Source organism: Physeter macrocephalus, chromosome 4 (assembly GCF_002837175.3).
Source record: "Physeter macrocephalus isolate SW-GA chromosome 4, ASM283717v5, whole genome shotgun sequence".
Classification (NCBI taxonomy): domain Eukaryota; kingdom Metazoa; phylum Chordata; class Mammalia; order Artiodactyla; family Physeteridae; genus Physeter; species Physeter macrocephalus.
Genome location: NC_041217.1, coordinates 55,327,959 through 55,353,757, shown reverse-complemented (window position 1 = coordinate 55,353,757; position 25,799 = coordinate 55,327,959). Strand labels below are relative to the sequence as shown.

Below are 25,799 nucleotides of genomic sequence, written 5' to 3'. Positions count from 1 at the left end.
TTCAATTACCAATTTAGAGGTTTCCTTTTTATTTAAATAAATACTTTACATTTCATGCTTGCCTGTAATGCACTACCAGGAGCAAGATAAGGAAATTCTACTGTAGACGACAGAGTACAAACGGTAGCAGCAAAGTGTGTACACTGAGGTGTAATAGAAAGACCCTGCAGTTAGTAAGGAAGGCCCTTACTTTGTACTCTAAGAGAAGCAAGTGGCCCTTGCAAGAACAGTCAGCTTTAAGAAGCTGGAAATCAGGTATGGGAAATGGAAAACACTGGAATAATGCTATGTAGTTAGTGTGGAAAGCAAAGCTGTGAGCAGCCCTGCCAAAAATCCAAGCAGAGACGGCCAATTTCCTCCAAGATGGCTGCGTCATGGCAAGAGGCAGACTTCAAGGAAGTTGGTACAGGAAGGAGTCTGCAAAGCCTGAACTTCTGCTATTCTGACAGAGTGACTCCAGGGCCAGGCCTTTCCGTCCACCAGAATCCAAAACTTCAGCTATGCGCAGACATGAGGGAAGTTTTAGAATCTCCTTCTACACACATTTCTGTTTTTCGATTGTTTTTCCATGCCAGCTGACTGAGATCAGGGAGTGAAAGTAAGGGATTCTTAAAATCAAAGCCAACAACACACCTTGTGTGACGCTAACAGAATCTCGGAGGGGATACGGGACTAAGCCCTGGGCACCAGCTGGGGACGGAGAGCCAGCTGTGCAGAGTGGCCAGCCTGAGGCACAGTCAACGCTGTCATTAATCCTTAGGAAGTGTCCTTGGCTAAGGTCATGGAAATCACCTTAAGATTTGGGGGAAAAAAAAAACAAACCCCAAAACTATCTGTGTGCTTAGTGTATGGTGTACTTTCCCTCTGAAGAAATGAATGCTCTGAACACCAGCCAGTCTCAGCTTTCCTCTCTTCCTCTCACCTGTTCCTTTTTTATATAATGGATGCAAGACAACTTACAGGACATACCTTCTAGTCTACTTTCTTGTCAAAGTGAAACATTCAACATAATTCCAAGTGAAAAAAAAAAAAAGTTGAGCTATATGTGTAAGTAAGAATGAACTAACATTTTACTGTAACTTCCTACTCAGTACTAAGGATGAACTTCACTCAGGTAGAAATATGAAAAATTAGGATAAAATCTATGTCTGAATATGTCTTAGCTGCCTTAGTAAAATGCCCTTTAACCCCCTGTCAGTCCCAGTGGTCCACCCACTGCCAGCAGTGGTTTCATGTCTGTAAACCCACACTTCCAGCGTCAAGAGGCTAAGACATCTGCATATGAATATGATTCATCCTACTTAGAAAGTCACTTGCTCTTTCATACAATGCAATCATAACACTGCGTCATGCTGTAGTCTTCCATTTGGGAGCTGTCAGATAGTTTAACTAAAATACGTCTCCACGGAGTCAGGAGCCCCCTGGACTTCATAGGCTGCTTTGGAAAATGTCAGCTCCTAGCACCAAAGGGTTTAATCTGAAGATCATCATTAATGAAAGAGAAAGATGAGGTTTGCATACATGTCCCCTTTCAGTGAGAAATGTCGGAATTTGAGGACATGAGTATATACAGAAAAAGAAAAGTTGGAGGTGTTCTTTTTTGTTTTGTTTTTTCCCTGATGGCTTAATTCAGTGATAAATGTACCATGATCAGAATAAACACACCAGGTCCTTATCCTTTACTGCCCACTTCGTAAATACTTGAGATGTGTTCATTTTGCCAAGTAAAGTTCATTTCTTATCATCCAGGTCTCAATTTTCTTCATTACATTATGTTGCCAGGCCGTCATAATATTTCAGTTCTCAAAAGAGCAAATATAACATCCATTTGTTTCAACCCCTTGGCATGGATAGTTGGGGATTTCTCATTTTTAGCACCAAGGGGTTAAATGACAGCATCTCTTCTCCTAAAGCCAAATTCTAATCTATATGTACAATTTCAGAGCCTCATCAAAATTTTTTTTTTACATAGGAGAAAAAGTGCATGATTCTCATCGGCGTGTACATTCCTTGCACATGGGTCAAAAGAAACTGCAGTAAGTCTGTTTTATGTTAAGTTGGAGCTGCATTTGCTAACATGACATACAATTCTCATCACTAAAAAATAAATACTACTGCAACATAAACAAAATCATAAAAGGACATTCAAAGTTTTAACATCCGAGAAAAAGCTAATTCACGTAGAACTGAAAGTAAAAAATTGAAACAAATAAGGCAAACACCTGTTTACCTTGGTGTACAAATTTTGGTGAAAAGCAGGATCATTACACCTGTCTACATTCTTCAGCCATCAGAGGTGATAATATCAAGAAGGGAAAAAGGTTTCCAAGCACAGGGGAAATAAAACGCTCTCTGGTGCAAATCATATCATAGACCCTTTAAGTGACCTACTCTGCTGTGCATATGCTTCCTTCCTTGGTCGAACAATGTTCCTTTGCCAACAACTGCCTGTGAAATCTGGACATCCACATGTAATACCAGGCTTCCTCTGCAGTATCGAATAAGAATTTATAAATGTATATATCTATCTTAATAGTTGTTCATTCCTTCTCTCAAATGCTTCCTAATGAATTCCAGGAGGATCTTACTGATACATACCTATTTTACACACTGATCTGATATGCTTTACTAAAATTTTGCATATGCACATCACCACGCTTCCACAATTGCTTGTTCTGAATTATAAACTAAATCTTCTTAGTCTAGTTAGTTTTTGATTTATCGTCTAGAAAGTTAAAAAATGTACCTAGAATCATTTAGCCTTCACTGTTAGGGAAAAACAAAAATCAAAAGATCAAAAGATGACAGTTGGTGCACAAATGAACAATGGTGGGCTCATGACTTCCAAAGATTGTAAAATTACCTCTTAAAGTTGCTATAATAGTAAGACAGTAGCAGCAACAGCATGAGACCTTAGACTGAGATACAATTTCATGCAAAAACAAAAGTCGAGTATGTCTGCATATATGTGTGTTCTCATGTGGGTGAAAGGCGGCGAGGGGTGAAGACCTTGGACTGGTCTGGGATGTCTGAAGGTGCTCCTGCATTTGTAAGAGCTAGGACTGCTGTGATGTCCAGGAATCAGTTTCAGTAATAAATCTAAGATGACAGTGAAGTAGCAGAAGAGACTTATTCTCGTCCGCTTGCAGAGTAGGAAAACTGAGGGAAGTGCGGCCGCCTCTCATTGTCCATGCAGTCCATACCGTCCTCATCATCTGTGGGCAGGAAACAGCTACTTTAATTTTACATTAATTTTTTGCAACATGATCTCTGGTCTATATAGTTCTAACCCCTAACGTAATAAAGATTAACGGAGGCAATAGCTCCCAGAAACTTGTGTTTTATCAATAAAACATAGGATGGATACACTTATTTCAAAAACTTTCTCACTTTCAAACACATGACCTATGAAGAAATAATACTATCAAATCATCTCCTTCAAGACACTAACATTTCAAGGCTCAAACTGTGAAAAACTATTGAAGAAGACAAGATTTTTAAAAATAAAAAGGAACAAATGATCTTCAATAACCTTTACTTTCATGAAAACATGCATGTCAAAATTACGAAGTCAAAGAATCCTAAGGCACCCAAAGTATCTGCCTAGAATCCAGTATCAATCTGTCTTCAGATGCTTGTGTTTCTTCTTCACGGTGCTTTAGGTGTGATTGCAAAATAAAGCTTATTATGATTCCATTTCATTTGAGCCCTTGATTACATGCTTAAGATTTTACATTCTTTATTCGACATCTAATATCTGCTTTAACTTACTGTTCCTAATTTTCCTATGATAAAACTTTAAAGTAGAATAAAGAGAATAAGTCAAGGAAAGAGAGGGAAAGAGGCCAGCATCTAAGTATTAGTTCATCAGGAAACAAATTGGGAGACTTCAAAGGCATGAAAGAGACTCTTTCCATTTAAGTTGCCCCTCCCTTTCCTCTTCCCTGTTTTCTTGCATTTGAAAGGTTACAAAGGATCACCCAACCTCTTCCCATAACTATTCTGACGATTAAAATCTTGCAGTGTCAGAATGCTCTTCCTTATATGTGTCATGAATTCAGTCGCTCAGTCCACAACGTTCCCTGTGCATCTGTTCTGGGCTCTGCACAAAGTCCCTCCCTGTGTCCTCGGGGCTCACCCCGCTAAACCCCCTCTGCTCCACTTGCAGTGCCTTTGGTCATATGCTGTGCTACAGGAAATAAGCGAGAGTCTTTCAAATACCCAACCTTCTTCAAGCAAAATAATTCCACTTCCTCAAATTCATATAGGAAATACATTACCAATTCTTTTAATTTTCCAACCTCTCCAGGGAGCATCAATTTCATGTAATAGGAGAAGGAATACAGGCCAGACCCCGCTGCATCACGGGCACTGACCCTGTTACACAAAAAGGGTGATGCTTTGCATTCCTCTGAAGAATAACCAACATTCATGCTCTTTTCTCACTGTTCTTTTCAGTATTCTATTTTTAATAGAAGATTCTAGAAATGGGATCAAGTTGCTAACCAAACTTTGTAGCCTTGAATGTACCAGAAAGTATCACTGTATTAGGTGGGACTCAATCTAACAAGTAGCATTTGAGGCTCCCTGCTCCGTGTAAACCTCCCTCCTGCAAACAGTCCTTTTAAACTATACTCCTCATTTCCAGATAGGACTGCGATTTGGGGAAATCTCTGCCTCCTTATAAAATACCAGTTAGGTACCAAGCAAACCATCTTTTAGGTCAAACACCTTCCACAGTATCTTCAGATATACTAAAGATGGTAGGAGCTGTGGATGGCATATAAAACCTCTGTAAAACTCTATAAAACTCTCTAGGGGAAAGGCAGCTGAAATCTTAGTGACTCTGACACGTGCCAATCACATTTCAAAGGAATAGTTTTCCCCGCTAGCAGCTTTGTTTTGCTGGGTGTGTTTCTGCACGGCGAACAGACAGCACATGTGGGAAGCCTGGTGTTGTCCGCCAGAGAAGGGCTTGCCCAGCTCGCTGGGCTGCAACCAGGCCTTGCACCAGGGCAGGGAGGCCTGAAGCCCAGGGCAGCCTGGCTCTCGACAGGAGGAGGGGTTGAATTTCCTTTCCAAGGAGTATTATTGCTATGAGGCTGCACTGTCAGCTGAAAGTTAAAAGAGAATCTTCATTCTGTCACTTTAGTAACAAATTAATCCCATTTCAGAATGTAAATCTAAATCTTGCTGATGACCATGTGAGGGCCCCGCATCTGGATCTTCTTTAAAGTCAGTTATATCACCCTCTCACTCCATCTCCCTCCTGTTCTTTTGAGCTTGGCAGTAGTGAGGGGCAAGTCTCTGATCGTGGCCCCAAGAGGAGCTGTGAGTTGGGAAGGCGCTGGGGCAGGAATGAGGGTTTCCCCTGGGTCCTCAGTGCTGTGCAGACCAGCTGGGCTGTGGAAGGAGGAGAGCTGGATGCAAGTGACAGCTGACAGGACAGCCGGCTGCCCCAGCCAGGCCTTCACACCCAGTCAACGTATATAGATACGTTCGTTCCTGCACTGAAGGAAGGTTCAGAGAGAACAGTGATGATGACGGTCATGAACTATGCAAAAAACCCCAAATAGCACACATCCGGGAAAAGAAAACAGGGTGGTCAACCCTACATTCTACATCTGAATCCCTGGATCCAGGCAGCATTAGTTGCCTAACTTCCTTAGAACATTTAACCAAAGTAATTATATGGCAGCAAAAGCTACTAGGAGCTCACACAAATCCTCTTTTTCTCTAAGAGGAAGGCAGAGGACCATTAATGGATATAATGCAAGACGACACATTCGAAAATCTGTTCAATTAATTAACACCAGTGAGGCAAATCTGGCATGTTACTGCAGCTGTTTGTAGAAAAGGAACATTTGCCTTCCTAACTGCTGATTTGTTCTAAAAAATAACTCCATTCTGTTTTATAAAAGCAAGGTGGCAAGTGGGAAGACAATCGTTAACTTAATGGTCCTACTGTGGGTTTTTATGAACAAAACCTCTGTGCTTTTAGCAGCTTGAGAGCTGCAGTGGTCTCTCACCAGCAACACTATTCAAAGCTGCAAGAAGAAAAGATTATGTTAAATGTAATCACAGTTCAAGGCTTCACAGATTTTCCTTTGAGCTGACTCTTAAGGGAATTTAGGATATACCCAGGGATCATCCAAGAAAAAACTCTGTCCTTGTGCCCTGGAAGAACCCAGGTGCTGCAGTCCACAATTACTGAGGCTACTCCCTAAGGCAGGAGCCCAGCCCTGCGGCCTGGTGCTGGGAGCCGCAAAGGACAGGCTGCTGGTGTCCACACCTTGGCCTCAGCCCACCTGCTGAGCTCTTTCCCCTGATTTTTCTCTCTAGAAACCGTGAATTGGAAAATAAGTTGGCAGGTCCACAGGGTCCTCCTGCCTCTAGATTGTGGTACACGCTGTCAGTCTAGATGATGCTTGCTGGATGCACGTTTTGGGGCCACCTAGGGCCCAGTATCAGGGCAGGGCCACTCCTCACTGCTAGCATCATATTTTAGTAGTCCCTCCCCCATCCCATCCCCATGTCCACTCTTTTTTGCTAGGTATTTACCTACCATCACCCTTCACATAGTGGGTCACAGAACAAAGAACACTGTGGGTTGGTTAACCTGATGCTTAAATAAAATTAAAAAACCTATAGAGAACTCTGGGTGCCTTTCCTAAAGAGATGGCTTCTCAGGCACACACAGGGGAAAGACGGGGCTCCTGGAGATTATCAGCGCTGCACTCCCCTTTGACCTGTCACATTCCAGAGCTAGTGAGGGACAGAGCCAGGACACAAAGCAGAGTCTAAGTCCAGGGCTTTCTGCAATTCCATCATTCTCTTCCACACTGGGATTTTACTTTTAACTTTTTGGAGTAAAATATGCACTCATGGCTTTGCATTTATTTACACAGCCTACCTATTTCTATGACTTTCAAAATAGCACATTTAGTTTGTTCTAAGAATTAGAATCCACAAATACCAAAAGCTCTATTTAACTTCCCCAAGCTCCCTGTGAAATCACGTGACGAGGTAAGCCAAACACAAATTCTGGGCTGTGATGGGTAACAGCACTGTCTGGAGAGAGTCGGGCCTCCTTCTGGCCCTGAAACTACCAGGCCTCGCCTAATCCGTTTATTTACTCATTTAACACATATTCATTGAATGCCTATGCTGAGCCAGCTACCTAACTCGGAGCTGGGGTTAGCAGTGAATAAGACGAACCAAATCCTTCTCAGAGCTACTGCATTCAAGCTGGAGAAACAGACAGTAAACCAAGAGACAAATTAACCAGAAGAATACCAGCAAGTAAAGGTGTCAATGTAGAGAACTGGCGGGGCGGGGCGGTGGGGTGGTGATGGGGTCTGATGGACTGCACTGTTTTTAAGGTCAGGAGGCTAAAGAAAGCTTTCTGATAAAGTGACATTTAAAGAGATCTGAAGGACAAGTAAGAATTTATTCATGCGTATGTCTGGGAAAAGAGAATTCTAGGCAGAGAAGAGTAAACACACAGTCCCAAGGCACAGTGAGGCACAGTGTGTTCGAGGTGGGGCTGGAACCCAGAGACTGTGGAGAAGATGGACAGGATGAGGTCTGAGAGGAGGATGGGACCAGATCTGACAGAGCTGTGCAGCCAGTGTGAGCAGTTAGAGTGCAGCAGTGGGGCCCCTGGAAGGCTTGAAGCAGGGGAATGATGTGGTCTGATTACAATTAAGGTTATATCCAAACGATGAGGCTCTATGGTGGGAAGTACTCCTAGGCCAGTCCAACAGCTCAGTGGTGTTGCCCAGAATTTCAGACAATTGTATCCCCACAGCCCGCGCTGGGCCAGGGGAAGCCATACGCCGAGGCTACACTCACCGCTCCTACTCAGACAGTCCTTAGCTGATTGCCCGCAACTCCACAGGCTTTCTAACATCATCTTCAGCTCTCAGAGATTCTGATTCTAGCAATGAAGCCCCCACCCACCACTGGTGACAAACCATGAGCAGTGCTTCAACATAATGCCCTTTCACAGCTTAACCTGGGCATCGTCAGCCAAGCTATAACTCCCGCTCCTGACTACAGCTAACACTAACTGTGGGACTTAGGGAAGCTCAACTTCTCTCCGGGTTTTAATTTCTTCCCTTATAAAATGAAAGTTAAGAGGCTCTTTACCTCTTGCAAGTCTAAAGAAAGAAAAGTGCATATGCACACATAATTATATTTTTCATTTCACAGTGTTCACAGCCCCTCTTTTTGTCAGGCCCTGGGTCTCAGGTTAAAAACCCTTGGCCTAGATGACTCCTCGTTTGCCTTTCAATGCTGTAATCAATTGACTACGTCCACAGTTGAAACAGCACTTTAATCTTCCCTCTCATGGATACTCAGTGTAAATTAGCACTATCAACTAATCTGCCTTTTAAAAAGGAAAGAGAGGAGAAGGAATGTAGGAAAGGATATAATAAAAAAGAAAAGGAGAAAAAAACTAAAGTGATGTTATTGTGAGCCAAAAGATGGGTGACTGAATAAATCTTTTAGCTATCCAAATGTGTCCCTGAAACTCAATTTTATCCTTACTCCTTAACTAATGATGACAGAATACAGACCTCTGTCAGCATATGAGAATGTTTATAAATTATATAACAACCTTTTCTTCCCTTTAAGTGAAAGGTCTTCACCAAAGTGTAGGGCACAAACTAGTACATGTGGAATGATTTTAAGTGGTGCATGAATGTATAGTTTTACTAGATATGTAATTTAATTTATAATATCAAGAATTACTAGCAAACCAAATTATGTCTTCACAGATATTATTGCTTAAGACACAGCTAAGTAAAAAAGAGTGATTCAGTTTAAAGTGAATTTAAAAACTACTACTAAGTAAGCAGGAGACCAGAATTAGCAAAATTTAGAAGGTGGTGTCTGAGCAGTGGGAAACGTGGGAGGTCTTCATTTCAGAATCCTTTCAGCTGATGTCAAAATAATCTATTAGAGAATAGTAAGGAAGGGCTAGTTAGTCTATAATTTAGTCTATAATTCTCAACTCTACAATTTTTCCATATATAATTGTTTTTTACTCAAAAAAACTTTTCTCTTAGCTACCTGTATTTAGACATTTCCACATTGAAAACCCCATGTTCTTAAATGGAACAGAATAAGTCACTGTGGAATTTGACCTTGAAAATATCCAGTTAAAAAAAATGGCTGCGGGGCTTCCCTGGTGGTGCAGTGGTTGAGTCCACCTGCCGATGCAGGGGACACGGGTTCGTGCCCCCGTCCGGGAAGATCCCACATGCCGCGGAGTGGCTGGGCCCGTGAGCCATGGCCGCTGAGCCTGCGCATCCGGAGCCTGTGCTCCGCAACGGGAGAGGCCACAACAGTGAGAGGCCCGCGTACCACAAAAAAAAAAAAAAAAAAAAAAAAGGCTGTTTTCTTCAATTGCATTAGAACATAATCAATTTCCTTCTAGATTTACTTACACTTTTCAGGTGGTGTTATTGTAATAGTCTGAGCTGTAAATTCTTCATCAAAGTATCTGGTGTCTGTCTCAGATGTTACTTGAGGCTTAAAAGGAGGTACAAGCTGTAAGAAGCAAAAGAGTACTGTTAACAGACTTCAGTTTAGGAAAATTCATTTCTAGGATAAAATTAGAGAGCAAACACTAAATGAATAGTGCAAGAGGCTAGACTGCTCAGTGACTGTGTAAGGTAGATGTGGTATTTGGCTTCAGAGTCAAGACTAAACACAGAACAGTAGGTACCTGGTTGCTCTATATAATATTTGAGGGATTATGTGAAACAGAAGAATTGAGAACCAAAGAACAGAGTGCTTCCATGTCCTGGCTATTGTAAATAGAGCTACAATGAACATTGTGGTACATGACTCTTTTTGAATTATAGTTTTCTCAGGGTATATGTCCAGTAGTGGGATTGCTGGGTCATATGGTAGCTCTATTTTTAGTTTTTTAAGGAACCACCTAAGTGTCCATCGACAGATGAATGGATAAAGAAGATGTGGCACATATATACAATGGAATATTACTCAGCCATAAAAAGAAATGAAACTGAGTTATTTGTAGTGAGGTGGATGGACCTAGAGACGGTCATACAGAGTGAAGTAAGTCAGAAAGAGAAAAACAAATACCATATGCTAACACATATATATGGAATCTAAAAAAAAAAAAGGTTCTGCAGAACCTAGGGGCAGGACAGGAATAAAGACGCAGATGTAGAGAATGGACTTGAGGACACAAGGAGGGGGAAGGTTAAGCTGGGACGAAGTGAGAGAGTGGCGTGGACTTATATATACACTACCAAATGTAAAATAGATAGCTAGTGGGAAGCAGCCGCATAGCACAGGGAGATCAGCTGGGTGCTCTGTGACCACCTAGAGGGATGGGATAGGGAGGGTGGGAGGGAGATGCAAGAGGGAGGAGATATGGGGATATATGTACATGTATAGCTGATTCACTTTGTTATAAAGCAGAAACTAACACACCATTGTAAAGCAATTATACTCTAATGAAGATGTTAAAAAAAAAAGCAAAAAACAAAAAATAGGGTGGGAAGAGGATACTGAAAAGTCTGTTCTAATATTTTTTCCTAGTAAAATACATACAAAACCAATGGATTTGGGCTGCTGAAACAAAATGTAGGATCTTCCTAGTGCAGGAAAAGCACAACCTTGCTGGCTTTCTCTAGCTCTTCCTGGTGCCTAGCTGAACAGGTTATTATTAAAAATGCAATTTAATAACATAGTTGTTACCTACACAGTTGTTACGTAGATCACAGATTGAGTGCTGCCTCTATACTTGGCAAAGAAATATAACTCTGCTTACTTGAGACCCTCTGGAACAGGGGTTCTTGGCAGCCCCCGAAGTGACGTGCAAAGGTTTTGGCCATAGATTTTATCCCATTCCTCAAAAGGAACCATGACCCAAAAGATTAAGAGTAACTGCTCTAGGGTTGAGAGAACTGGACTCATTCGCCTCTGACCAGCAGCCGGCATGGGGTGGGGGAAAGTCTTGGGGTGCTGGAGATTACAGAAGCCTGAGCCATGTGAACCTCCACTTTTGCTACCTCTGTTGGCTGGGAGGAACTGGAACCAGGAGGGGGCTCCTGATTCTCAAGGCTCCAGCCTCACAGGTGAGAGCCTACAGGTTTCTTTTTAACATAGGAGGCCCAGACTCAGGGCGTGGAGACAGAGCATGTGCTCTGATGAATACCATTCAGATAGAAAAATGGAAAACAGAGTGACAGAAATTAGTATATTTTATAAAAATTTTACAGAAACAAATACACAACTGGCATCATTCAATGCATTTTCCACTGTTACTGCCACCAAATTTATGTTAAATGAGACAAAAACCTTGAAATTATTCTCCACACAATGTTTTTCTTAAATTCATGCAATTTTATTTATTTTTTTTACATCTTCATTCGAGTATAATTGCTTTACAATGTTGTGTTAGTTTCTGCTGTACAACAAAGTGAATCAGCTATATGTATACATATATCCCCATATCCCTTCCCTTTGAGCCTCCCTCCCACCCCTCTAGATCATCACAAAGCATCAAGCTGATCTCCCTGTGCTATGCAGCAGCTTCCCACTAGCCATCCATTTTACATTTGGTAGCATATATATGTCAATGCTACTCTCTCACTTCATCCCAGCTTCCCATTCCCCACTGTGTCCTCAAGTAAGCTCTCTATGTCTGTATCTTTATTCCTGCCCTGCCACTAGGTTCATCAGTACCGTTTTTTTAGATTCCACATATATGCATTAGCATACGGTATTTGTTTTTCACTTTCTGACTTACCTCACTCTGTACGATAGACTCTAGGTCCATCCACCTCATTACAGATAACTCAATTTTGTTCCTTTTTGTGACTAATATTCCACTGTATAGATGTGCCACATCTTCCTTATCCATTCATCTGTTGAAGGACATTCAGGTTGCTTCCATGTCCTGCCTATTGTAAATAGAGCTGCAATGAACATTGTGGTACATGACTCTCTTTGAATTATGGTTTTCTCAGGGTATATGACCAGTAGTGGGATTGCTGGGTCATATGGTAATTCTATTTTTAGTTTTTTAAGGAACCTCCATAGTGGCTGTATCAATTTACATTCCCACCAACAGTGCAAGAGGGTTCCCTTTTCTCCACAACCTCTCCAGCACTTATTGTTGGTAGATTTTTTGATGATGGCCAGTCTGACTGGTGTGAGGTGATACCTCATTGTGGTTTTGATTTGCATTTCTCTAATGATTAGTGATGTTGAGCATCTTTTCATGTGTTTGTGGGCAATCTGTATATTTTCTTTGGAGGAATGTCTACTTAGGTCTTCTGCCCATTTTTGGATTGGGTTGTTTGGTTTTTTGCTATTGAGCTGCATGAGCTGCTTGTATATTTTGGAAATTAATCCTTTTTCACTTGCTTCGTTTGCAAATATTTTCTCCCATTCGGAGGGTTGTCTTTTCATCTTGTTTATGGTTTCCTTTGCTGTGCAAAAGCTTTTAGGTTTCATTAGGTCCCATTTGTTTATTTTTGTTTTTATTTCCATTTCTCTAGGAGGTGGGTCAAAAAGGATCTTGCTGTGATTTATGTCATAGAGTGTTCTGCCTATGTTTTCCTCTAAGAGTTTGATAGTGTCTGGCCTTACATTTAGGTCTTTAATCCATTTTGAGTTTATTTTTGTGTATGTTGTTAGGAAGTGTTCTAATTTCATTCATTTATATGTAGCTGTTCAGTTTTCCCAGCACCACTTATTGAAGAAGCTGTGTTTTCTCCATTGTATATTCTTGCCTCCTTTGTCAAAGATAAGGTGACCATATGTGCGTGGGTTTATCTCTGGGCTTTCTATCCTGTTCCACTGATCTATATTTCTGTTTTTGTGCCAGTGCCATACTGTCTTGATTACTGTAGCTTTGTAGTATAGTCTGAAGTCAGAGAGCCTGATTCCTCCACCTCTGTTTTTCTTTCTGAAGATTGCTTTGGCTATTCGGGGCCTTTGTTTCCATACAAATTGTAAAATTTCTTGTTCTAGTTCTGTGAAAAATGCCATTGGTATTTGATAGGGATTGCACTGAATCTTTAGATTGCTTTGGGTAGTACAGTCATTTTCACAATGTTGATTCTTCCAATCCAAAAACACGGTATATGTCTCCATCTGTTTGTACTGTCTTTAATTTCTTTCATCAGTGTCATATAGTTTTCTGCATACAGGTCTTTTGCCTCCTTAGGTAGGTTTATTCTTAGGTATTTTATTCTTTTTGTTGCAATGGTAAATGGCAGTGTTTCCTTAGTTTCTTTTTCATATTTTTCATTGTTAGTTATAGGAATACAAGAGATTTCTGTGCATTAATTTTGTATCATGCTACTTTACCAAATTCATTGATTAACTCTAGTCATTTTCTGGTGGCATCTTTAGGATTTTCAGACTATGTTTTAGAAAACCAAGGGATGAGCAGAATTAAAAGCATTTTTTCAAAATAAAGGACCACATTTCAGTTTGCAGCACATGTTACAAAGCATTTTAAATTTCTTTTCTTTTTAACATTCTTTCTCTATGCCCCCAGTACACAGATATTCTAAAGTCTCTATAATTAGCAATCACTTTTTTGGGAACTGAAACAAATTCAGGTTCCACTGATGAGCTGTAATGGCTGCTAAGGTACCAGAACACGTTTCTAGCTGCTCTGTTAGGATGACTGGAAACAAGCAAGCAGTTCACTCCATTGATGGAAATCTTCCCTCTTCCATTCATTCAAAAGCTCATTCTCACACTGCTTTGTTTTTCTTCAAGACTTTTCAACATCTGACACATATGCACATGCATCACCATTACACCTCCTTCCCAATAAAATAAAAGTTCCACAAGAGCAATGATTTTTAAAGTCCCTCACTGGCATCATACACATGCACACAACACCAACGATGATAGTGACTGGAGAATTTTTGGTTTTCCTTTTAGAAAACTGAGGGATAACTGCCTCTCTGGAAGGCAAGTAGGAGACTGGGATTCTGGATGTGAGTTTCTTTCTGATTCACCATTCTACAAATGTTCAAAAAATAGGTCTCATCCTTTCAATAAAAAAAATTAACCACAAGAAATTCTTCGAGCAGAAATGGGCTTCTATTGGGCATGTGGAGTAGGTTTTGCTTACCTCTGCCCACCCTTCCCATATGGTTCCTTCTGATGGCAGAAATGTAAATCTTAAATCTGCCTTCAAGTTAGGGGAAAGCTGTTATCTTTTTAGATGAGAGAGAGAATGGTCAACTGAAACTTTAAAAAAACTGAAACAAATCTTTAAACAGTTTTCAAAAGATTACAGGGAGCTTAAACTAGTCTCTGTTAAACTGTCATGATACTACATTTACCTGACCTCCTCTCTCAAACAGCTGCCCTCCCCATTACTTTCTATCCTCACACTGCTTTATTTTTCATTAAAAGACTTTTCAACATCTGACATATAAACACCTACATATACACAAGCAAACTACATGTTTATTGTCATTACACCTCCTCCCCATTAAAATATAAGTTCCACAGGGTAAGTACTTTTAAAGAACAGTTTTATGATTGACATACAATAAACTGCACACATATCTTAAGAGTGTACAAAAAAAGAGTATACAATTTGATGTTTTGACATATGTATATACCTATGAAATCAAGATGATGAACATACCCATCACTTGTAGATATTTTCTCATAACCCTATGTAATCCTGTCTTCTCTTCTATCCCCTTTCAGGCAATAGCTGACCTGCTTTCTGCCATGAGTGATTTGTTTATATTTTCTTGACTTTTACGTATTTGGAATCAAATAGTATGTATTCTTTGTCTGGTTTCTTTCACTTAGGATGATTATTTTGACACTCATCCACATCACTGCTTGCATAAATAGCTCATCCATTTTACTGTTGGGTAATATTCCATCATACAGATGTACCTCAATTTGTTTATCCATTCACCTCTCCATGGACTTCTGGGTTGCTTCTACTTTGGGGCTATAACAAATAAAGCTGCTAGGAATCTTAATGCCCAAGTCTTTCCCAAAGTAGTTGCATTGCTGCATGTTCCTATCAACAGTGAAGAAGAGCCCTAGTTGTTCCACAGTCTTGCCAACATTGTTTTATTCTAATATGTTTTATTCTATATTCTAATATGTGGTGGTATTTCACTATGTTTTAATTTATATTTCTCTAATGAATAATCAATCACCTTTTTCACAAGTTTATTTCTTCTCTGATGAAGTGTCTTCTCAAATATTTGTCCTTTTTTTTCCTTCTCATTAGGTTTAGAGAGTTCTTTATACACTCTGTATTCATGTCCTTTATCAGATTTGTGATTTTGGCTACTCTCTTCGTTCTCTTATCGGTGACTTTTGAAGAATACACATTCTTAATTTTGATAAAGTCTGATTTATTATTTTTTTTCTATGGATCATGCTTTGCCCTTGCCTAAGAAATCTCTGCGTAACCTAATACCACAAAGATTTTTCTCCTGTATGTTCAGAACTATAATACATTTGGAGTTAATTTCATATATACTGCAAATTATTTTTTTAAATGGATGTCCAATTGTTTCAGCACCAATTGAACTATCTTTATACTTTTATTGAAAGTCAATTAACCATATATATGTGAGTCTCTTTCCAAATTTTCTATTGTGTTGTATTGATCTCTTTGCCCAACTTTATGGTGAATAAAGATGTTATCTGTTCATTAACAAGCTCTCTTGATTTGATTACTGTGAGTTAATAATAAGTCTTGAAGTCAGGTAGGTAGGCCCTCCAACTTCATTTTTTTGTCAAGTTGTTCTGGCTCCTTTAAGTCCTCTACATTTCATATGAATTTTAGAATCAAACTAATAATCTCTACAGAATAACCTCCTAGGGTCTTGATTAGGGTTGTGCTGAATTTATCTATAAATTTTGAAAGAACTAACATCTTAAAAATATTGAGTCTTCTAGATCATGAACACAGTATATCTTTCTATTGCTTTAGGCTGTTTTTAACTTCTCCCAACAATTATTTTAGTTTTCAGTATAAAGGTCTTTAAAATCTTGTTAAAAGCATCCCTAGAAGAGACCTTCAAGATGGCAGAGGAGTAAAGACGTGAAGATCACCTTCTTCCCCAGAAATACATCAAAAATACATCTACATGTGGAACAACTCCTACAGAACACCTACTGAATGCTGGCAGAAGACCTCAGACTTCCCAAAAGGCAAGAAAATCCCCACATACCCGGGTAGGGCAAAAGAAAAAAGAAAAAAAAAAGAGAGACAAAAGAATAGGGAATCTCTGGGAGGGAGCTGTGAAGGAGGACGTTTCCACACACTAGGAAGCCCCTTCACTGGTGGAGACAAGGGGTGGGCAGGCGGGAAGCTTCAGAGCCATGGAGGAGAGCATAGCAACAGGTATACAGAGGGCAAAGTGGAGAGATTCCTGCACAAAGGATCGGTGTCAGCCAGCATTCACCAACCTGAGACGCTTGTCTGCTCACCCGCTAGGGCGGGTGGGGGCTGGGAGCTAAGACTTGGGCTTCACAGGTCAGATCCCAGGGAGAGGACTGGGGTGGGCTGTGTGAATACACCCTGAAGGGGGCTAGTGCACCACAGCTAGCTGGAAGAGAGTCTGGGAAAAAGTCTGGACCTACCGGAGAGGCAAGAGACCACTGTTTCAGGGTGCGTGAGGAGAGGGCATTCAGAGCACCGCCTAAATGAGCTCCAGAGACGGGTACGAGCCACGGCTATCAGCTCGGACCCCAGAGGCGGGCATGAACCACTAACGCTTCTGCTGCTGTCACTAAGAATCCTGTATGCAACCACAGGTCACTACCCACACCCCCCTGGGAGCCTGTGTAGCCCGCCACTGCCAGGGTCCTATGATCCAAGGACAACTTTCCCAGGAAAACACACAGTGCACCTCAGGCTCTTGCAATGTCACGCTAGCCTCTGCCGCCACAGGCTTGCCCCACAATCCAATTATGACTAACATACCCCTCCCTCTCCCTGGCCTGGGTGAGCAAGAGGGCCCTAATCAGCTGCTGATTTAACCCTCTCCTGTCTGGGCAGGGAACAGACTCCTGAGGGCAGCCTACACACAGAGGAGGGGCCAAAACCAAAGCTGAACTCCAGGAGCTGTGTGAACAAAGAAGAGAAAGGGAAATTTCTCTGTGCAGACTCAGGAGGAGTGGATTAAATCCCTACAATCAACTTGATAAACCCTACATCTGTGGAATACCTGAATAGACAACGAATGTTCCCCAAATTGAGGTGGTGGACTTTGGGAGCAACTGTAGACTTAGGGTTTGCTTTCTGCATCTAATTGGTTTCTGGTTTTATTTTTATCTTAGTTTAGTTTTTAGTGCTTAATATCATTGGTGGATTTGTTAATTGCTTTGGTTGCTCTGTTCCTTTTTTAATTTTTTGATTTTTTTGATTTTTTTCCCCTTTTTCTCTTTTTGTGAGTGTGTATGTATATGCTTCTTTGTGTGATTTTGTCTGTTTAGGTTTGCTCTTACCACATGTCCTAGAGTCCCGTCTGTTTGTTTTTTAAATTTCTTTTCTTTCTTTCTTCCTTTTCTTCTGAGCCATGCGGCTGGCGGGGTCTTGGTCCTCTGGCTGGGTGTCAGACCTGAGCCTCTGAGGTGGGAGGGCTGAGTCCAGGACATTGGACCACCAGAAACCTCCCAGCCCCATGTGATATCAATTGGCAAGAGCTCTCCCAGAGATCTTCGTCTCAACACTAATACCCAGCTCCACCAACGGCCAGCAAGCTCCAGTGCAGGTGGCCCCATGCCAAAAAACTAGGAAGACAGGAACACAATCCCACCCATTAGCAGAGAGGCTGCCTAAAGTCATACTAAGTTCACAGACACCCCAAAACACACCACCGGATGCAGCCCCACCCACCAGAACACAGGTTCCAGTCCCCTCCACCAGGAAGCCTACACAAGTCACTGAACCAACCTCACCCCCTGGGGGCAGACACCAAAAATAATGGGAACTACAAACCTGCAGGCTGTGAAAAGGAGACCCCCAAACACACTAAGTAAAATGATAAGACAGAGAAATATGCAGCAGATGAAGGAGCAAGGTAAAAACACACCAGACCAAACGAATGAAGAGGAAATAGGCAGTCCACCTGAAAAAGGATTCAGGTAATGATAGTGAAGATGATCCAAAATCTCGGAAATAGAATGGAGAAAATACAAGAAGTGTTTAACAAGGACTGAGAAGATCTAAAGAGCAAACAAACAATGATGAATCAACACAATAAATGAAATTTAAAATACTCTAAAAGGAATCAATAGCAGAATAACTGAGGCAGAAGAATGGATAAGTGACCTGGAAGATAAAATAGTGGAAATAACTGCTGCAGAGCAGAATAAAGAAAAAAGAATGAAAAGAATTGAGGACAGTCTCAGAGGTCTTTGGGACAATATTAAAAGCACCAACATTCAAATTACAGGGGTCCCAGAAGAAGAAGAGATAAAGAAAGTGCCTGAGAAAATATTTGAAGATTATAGTTGAAAACTTCACTAACATGGGAAAGGAAATAGTCAATCAAGTCAAGGAAGCACAGAGAGTCCCATACAGAATAAATCCGAGTAGAAATACACCAAGACACATATTAATCAAATTAACAAAAATTAAATTCAAAGAAAAAATATTAAAAGCAGCAAGGGAAAAGCAACAAATAACATACAAGGAAATCTCCATAAGGTTAACAGCTGACCTTTCAGCAGAAACTCTGCAAGCCAGAAGGGAGTGGCAAGACGTATTTAAAGTGATGAAAGGGAAAAATCTACAACCAAGATTACTCTACCCAGCAAGGATCTCATTCGGATTTGACAGAGAATTTAAAACCTTTACAGACAAGCAAAAGTTAAGAAAATTCAGCACCACCAAACTAGCTTTACGACAAATGCTAGAGTAACTTCTCTAGGCAGGAAACACAAAAGAAGGAAAAGACCTACAATAACAAACCCAAAACAATTAAGAAAATGATAGTAGGAACATACATATTGATAATTACCTTAAATGTAAATGGATTAAATGCTCCAAACAAAACAAACATATTAGCTGAATGGATTAAAAAATGAGACCTGTATATATGCTGTCTACAAGAGACCCACATCAGATGTAGAGACACATACAGACTGAAAGTGAAGGGATGAAAAAAGATATTCCATGCAAATGGAAATCAAAGGGAAGCTGGAGTAGCAATACTCATATCAGATGAAATAGACTTTAAAGAAAAGACTATTACAAGAGACAAAGAAAGACACTACATAATGATCAAGGGATCAATCCAAGAAGAAGATATAACAGTTGTAAATATTTATGTACCCAACATAGGAGCACCTCAATACATAGGCAAATGCAAACAGCCATAAAGGGGAAATTGACAGTAACACAATAATAGTAGAGGACTTCAACACCCCATTTTCACCAACAGGTAGATCATCCCAAATGAAAATAAGTAGGGAAACACAAGCTTTAAAAGTCACATTACAGGGCTTCCCTGGTGGCACAGTGGTTGAGAGTCCGCCTGCCGATGCAGGGGATATGGGTTTGTGCCCCGGTCTGGGAAGATCCCACATGCCGCGGAGCGGCAAGGCCCGTGAGCCATGGCTGCTGAGCCTGCATGTCCAGAGCCTGTGCTCTGCAACGGGAGAGGCCACGGCAGTGAGAGGCCCGTGTACCGCAAAAAAAAAAAAAAAAAAAAAGTCACATTACATCAGACAGACTTAATTGCTATTTATAGGACATCCCATCCAAAAACAACAGAATATACTTTCTTCTCAAGTGCTCATGGAACATTCTCCAGGATAGATCATATCATGAGCCACAAATCAAGCGTTGGTACACTTAAGAAGACTGAAATCGTATCAAGGATCTTTTCCAACCACAACGCTATGAGGCTAGTTATGAATACAGGAAAAAAACTGTTAAAAATACAAACACATGGAGGCTAAACAATACGCTACTAAATAACCAAAAGATCACTGAAGAAATTGATGAGGAAATTAAAAAATAGCTAGAAACAAATCATAATGAAAACACAATGACCCAAAACCTATGGAATGCAGCAAAAGCAGTTCTAAGAGGGAAGTTTACAGCAATACAATCCTACCTCAAGAAACAAAAAATATCTCAAATAAACAACCTAACCTTACACCTAAAGCAATTAGAAAAAGAAGAACAAAAAAACCCCCAAAGTTAGCAGAAGGAAAGAAATCATAAAGATTAGATTAAAAAATAAATGAAAAAGAAATGAAGGAAATGATAGCAAAGATCAATAAAACTAAAAGCTGGTTCTTTGAGAAAATAAACAAAGTTGATAAATCCTTACCCAGACTCATCAAGAAAAAAAGGGAGAAAACTCAATCAACAGAATTAGAAATGAAAAAGGAGAAGTAACAACTGACACTGCAGAAATACAAAGGATCATGAGAGACTACTACAAACAACTATATGCCAGAAAAATGGACAACCTGGAAGAAATGGACAAATTCTTAGAAAAGTACAACCTTTGAATACTGAACCAGGAAGAAATAGAAAATATGAACAGAGCAATCACAAGCACTGATATTGAAACTGTGATTAAAAATCTTCCAACAAACAAAAGCCCAGGACCAGATGGCTTCACAGGCGAATTCTATCAAACATTTAGAGAAGAGCTAACACCTATCCTTCTCAAACTCTTCCAAAAGATAGCAGAGGGAGGAACACTCCCAAGCTCATTCTATGAGGCCACCATCACCCTGATACCAAAACCAGACAAAGACGTCACAAAGAAAGAAAACTACAGGCCAATATCACTGATGAACATAGATGCAAAAATCCTCCACAAAATACTAGCAAACAGAATCCAACAGCACATTAAAAGGATCATACACCATGATCAAGTGGGGTTTATCCCAGGAATGCAAGGATTTTTCAATATACGCAAATCAATCAATGTGATACACCATATTAATTAACTGAAGGATAAAAACCACATGATCATCTCAATAGATGACAAAAAGCTTTCGACAAAATTCAACACTGATTTATGATAAAAACCCTCCAGAAAGTGGGCATAAAGGGAACCTACCTCAACATAATAAAGGCCATATATGACAAACCCACAGCCAACATCATTCTCAGTGGTGAAAAACTGAAACCATTTCCTCTAAGATCAGGAACAAGACAAGGTTGCCCGCTCTCACCACTATTATTCAACATAGTTTTGGAAGTTTTAGCCACAGCAATCAGAGAAGAGAAATAAAAGGAATCCAAATCAGAAAAGAAGAAGTTAAACTATCACTGTTTGCAGATGACATGATACTATACACAGAGAATCCTAAAGATGCTACCAGAAAACTACCAGAGCTAATCAATAAATTTTGTAAGGTAGCAGGATACAAAATTAATGCACAGAAATCTCTTGTATTCTTATACACTAATGCTGAAAAATCTGAAAGAGAAATTAAGGAAACACTCCCACTTACTATTGCAACAAAAAGAATAAAATACCTAGGAATAAACCTACCTAAGGAGACAAATGACCTGTATGCAGAATACTACAATACACTGATGAAAGAAATTAAATACAAACAAATGGAGAGATATACCATGTTTTTGGATTGGAAGAATCAACATTGTGAAAATGACTGTACTACCCAAAGCAATCTAAAGATTCAATGCACTCCCTGTCAAGCTACCAATTGCATTTTTCACAGAACTAGAACAAAAAATTTTACAATTTGTATGGAAACACAAAAGACCTTGAATAGCCAAAGCACTCTTGAGAACGAAAAATGGAGCTGGAGGAATGAGGCTCCCGAACTTCAGTCTCTACTACAAAGCTACAGTAATCAAGACAGTATGGTACTGGAACAAAAACAGAAATATAGATCAATGGAACAGCATAGAAAGCCCAGAGATAAACCCATGCACATATGGTACACTTATCTTTGACAAAGGAGCCAAGGATATACAATGGAGAAAAAAGACAACCTCTTCAATAAGTGGTGCTGGGAGAACTGAACAGCTACATGTAAATGAATGAAATTAGAACACTTCCTAACACCATACACAAAAATAAACTCAAAATGGATTAAAGACCGAAATGTAGGGCCAGACAGTATAAAACTCTTAGAGGAAAACATAGGAAGAACACCCTATGACATAAATCACAGCAAGATCCTTTTTGACCCACCTAGAGAAATGGAAATAAAAACAAAAATAAACAAATGGGACCTAATGAAACTTAAAAGTGTTTGCACAGCAAAGGAAACCATAAACAAGATGAAAAGACAATCCTCAGAATGGGGGAAAATATTTGCAAACGAAACAACTGACAAAGGATTAATCTTCATAATATACAAGCAGCTCATGCAGCTCAATATCAAAAAAACAAAAAAACCCAGTCCATGAATGAGCAGACCTAAATAGACATTTCTCTGAAGAAGATAAACAGATTGTCCACAAATACATGAAAAGATGCTCAACATCACTAATTATTAGAGAAATGCAAATCAAAATCACAGTGAGGTATCACCTTACAGCAGTCAGAATGGCCATCATCAAAAAATCTACAAACAATAAATGCTGGAGAGGGTGTGAAGAAAAGGGAACCCTCTTTCACTGTTGGTGGGAATGTATAACGATACAGCCACTATGGAGAACAGTATGGAGCTTCCTTAAGCAACTAAAAATAGAACTACCATATGACCCAGTAATCCCACTAGTGGGCATATGCCCTGAGAAAATCATAATTCAAAAAGAGACATGTACCACAATGTTCATCGCAGCACTATTTACAATAGCTAGGACATGGAACCAACCTAAATGTCCATGGACAGATGAATGGATAACGAAGATGTGGCACATATATACAATGGAATATTACTCGGCCATAAAAAGCAATGAAATTGAGTTATTTGTAGTGGGGTGGATGGACCTAGAGACTGTCATACAGAGTGAAGTAAGTCAGAAAGAGAAAAACAAATACTGTATGTTAATACATACATATGGAATCTAAAAAAAAATATGGTTCTGATGAACTTAGGGGCAGGATAGGAATAAAGATGCAGATGTAGGGAATGGACTTGAGGACACCGGGAGGGGGAAGGGTAAGTTGAGATAAAGTGAGAGAGTAGCACTGACATATATACACTACCAAATGTAAAATAGCTAGCTAGTGGAAAGCAGCTGCATAGCACAGGGAGATCAGCTCGGTGCTTTGTGACCACCTAGAGGGGTGGAATAGGGAGAGTGGGAGGGAGGCACAAGAGGGAGGGTATGTGGGGATATCTGTATACACATAGCTGATTCACTTTGTTATACAGCAGAAACTAACACAACATTGTAAAGCAATTATACTCCAGTAAAGGTGTTAAAAAAAGAAAAGTATCACTAAGTATTTCACATTTCTGTTGTTATCATAAATAATATTTTTATTCGTTTCCACTTTGGATTGTTGCTGCTGTATAAAATTACAGTTCTTTTTATATCCTGAACTCTATATATTCATCTTGTATCAAGTACACCCATGGGTTAAACTTTAGTAGCTTTTTTATAGATTCCATCTGATTTTCTACATATATAAATCATATAAATCATGTTGTTCATGAATAAAGACAGATTTACTTCTTTCTTTCCAATCTATATGCATTTTAAATTCTTTTTCTTGCCTTACCTTACTAGAACCTCCAGTACAATGGTGAACAGAGTGAACATTTTTGCCTTGTGAAACCATTCAGTCTTTCTTCATTAAGATATTTAATATAGGTTTTCCATAGATGTTCTTTATCAGGTTAAAAAAGTTTCCTATTCCAGGTTTACTGGGAGTATTTTTGTTTGCTTGCTTTTTGGCTTAAATTAGAAATGGATGCTAGATTTGCTTTGAATGCCTCTTTTCCTGCATACATTGAGATAAATGTGTATTTTTTCAGCCTATTAATATGATAAATTATAGTGATTAATTGAATATTAAACCAACCTTGTATTCCTGGAATAAACCCCACCTGGTAAAGATGTGCTATTTTTTAAAAAAATCTTTTTTTGGACTTAATTTGCTAAAATCATGTTAAGTGTTTTTTTCTATATATATGTCTATTAAGGAAATTTGTTTATAGTTTTTTTTTTTTTTCTTGTACTATCTTTGCCTGCTTTGGGTAGCAGATTAAGCTAGCCCCATAGAATGAATTAGTAAATATTCCCTAATATTCAATTTTGCAAAAGAATTTGTATAGCACTGATACTATTTCTTACTTAAACATTCGGTGGAATTCATTGGTGAAGCCACATGGGTCTGGAGTCTTCTTTGTGAGAAGGGTTTTAACTACAAATATAATTTCTTTAACACACACAAAGCTATTCATGATTATCTCTTTTGCTTTGGCAGTTTGTGTCTTTCAAGGAATTTGTCCATTTCAGCAAAATTGTTGAATTTATTGACAAAGGTTTTCATAATATTTCCTTATAAACCATTTAAAACCCATAAAATCTGTAGTAAAGTCACCTCTCTCATTCATAATATTAATAATTTTCTTCTCACTTTTTTGATAAATTTTGTTAGAAATTTATCAGTCTTCTAAAAAATACTAGCTTTTCCTTTCATTGATTTTCTCTATTATTTTTCTGCTTTCTATTTCATTGACTGCTGTCCCAATCTTTATTATTTCCTTTCTCCTACTTACACGGGGTTTAATTTGTTCCTCTTATTTTAGTTTCTTAAGATAGAACTGATCTTAGACCTTTCTTCTTTTCAAATATAATCAATTGGTACTATAAATTTCCCTTGAACTATTGTATTAGTTGTATCCCACAGCTAAACATTTTGCTTTCATTTTTACTCAGTTCAAGATACTTTCTCACTTCCCTGCTGTTTTCTTTGACCCATGGATTATTTTAAATTGTGTTTAGTTTCCAAATACTTGGAAATTTTCCACATATCCTTTTGTTTTGATTTCTAATTTAATTCCCTTTCATTCAAAGAGAACATGCTTTAAATTATTTGAATCCTTTTAAATTTATAGAGAGTTGTTTTGCCCAAATATGGTAATATCATGGTAAGTGTTCTGTGTGGCCTTGAAAAGAATAAGTCTTCTATTATTGGGAGTTTTTCTATAACTGTCAGTTAGATTGGTTGATAGTATTGCTAAAGTCTTTTGTAATCTTAATGATTTTCTCTCTACTTCTATTAATTATTTGAAGATAGGCATTTAAATATCCAACTATAATTTCGGATTTATCTATTTTTCCTTGCAGTTCTATTAGCTTTGCTTTATGTATTTAAGTTTGCTCCGACGCGCAGGCTCAGCGGCCATGGCTCACGGGCCTAGCAGCTCCGCGGCATGTGGGATCTTCCCGGACCGGGGCACGAACCTGTGTCCCCTGCATCAGCAGGTGGACTCTCAACCACTGTGCCACCAGGGAAGCCCTGTTATGTCCTCTTGATGAACTGATCCCTTTGTTATAATGAAATAATCCTCCTTATCTTCAGTAATATTACTTGCTTTGAAATCTACTTCATAGATATTAATATAACCACTCTAGTCTTCTGTTGATTGGTATGAGCATGGAATATCATTTCCCATTTTACCTATCTGTATTTTACATTTAAAGTGGGTTTCTCTAATCCACATAGAGGTGTTTTTTGCTTTTTATCCAGTCTGACAATCTCTGTCTTTTAATTGTGTTTAGAGTATCTACATTTAATGTGATTACTGATATTGTTGGGATTAAATGTACCATCTTGCTATTTGTTTTACACTTGTCTCATCTGGGACTTTGTTTTACACTTAGGCTATATCCC

General features: G+C 39.3%; 1 protein-coding gene across 5 annotated transcripts in view; it reads right to left on the bottom strand.

The window, feature by feature from the left end:
* Positions 1 to 2,028: 2,028 nt before the first annotated feature.
* AKT3 (AKT serine/threonine kinase 3) overlaps positions 2,029 to 25,799 on the bottom strand; it is a 397,960-nt gene continuing 374,189 nt past the window's right edge. For 4 of the 5 annotated variants that reach the window (XM_055084208.1, XM_024133623.3, XM_055084210.1 and 1 more), the window contains 2 exons: positions 9,456 to 9,558; positions 2,029 to 3,215 (listed from right to left, as the gene is read on the bottom strand). In XM_055084208.1, coding sequence (XP_054940183.1) covers positions 3,130 to 3,215; positions 9,456 to 9,558 — 189 coding nt within the window. In that variant the 3' untranslated portion in view covers positions 2,029 to 3,129. Of the gene's footprint in view, positions 3,216 to 8,842; positions 8,962 to 9,455; positions 9,559 to 25,799 lie in introns of those variants that run through there. The other variant, XM_055084209.1, reaches the window with a different exon arrangement.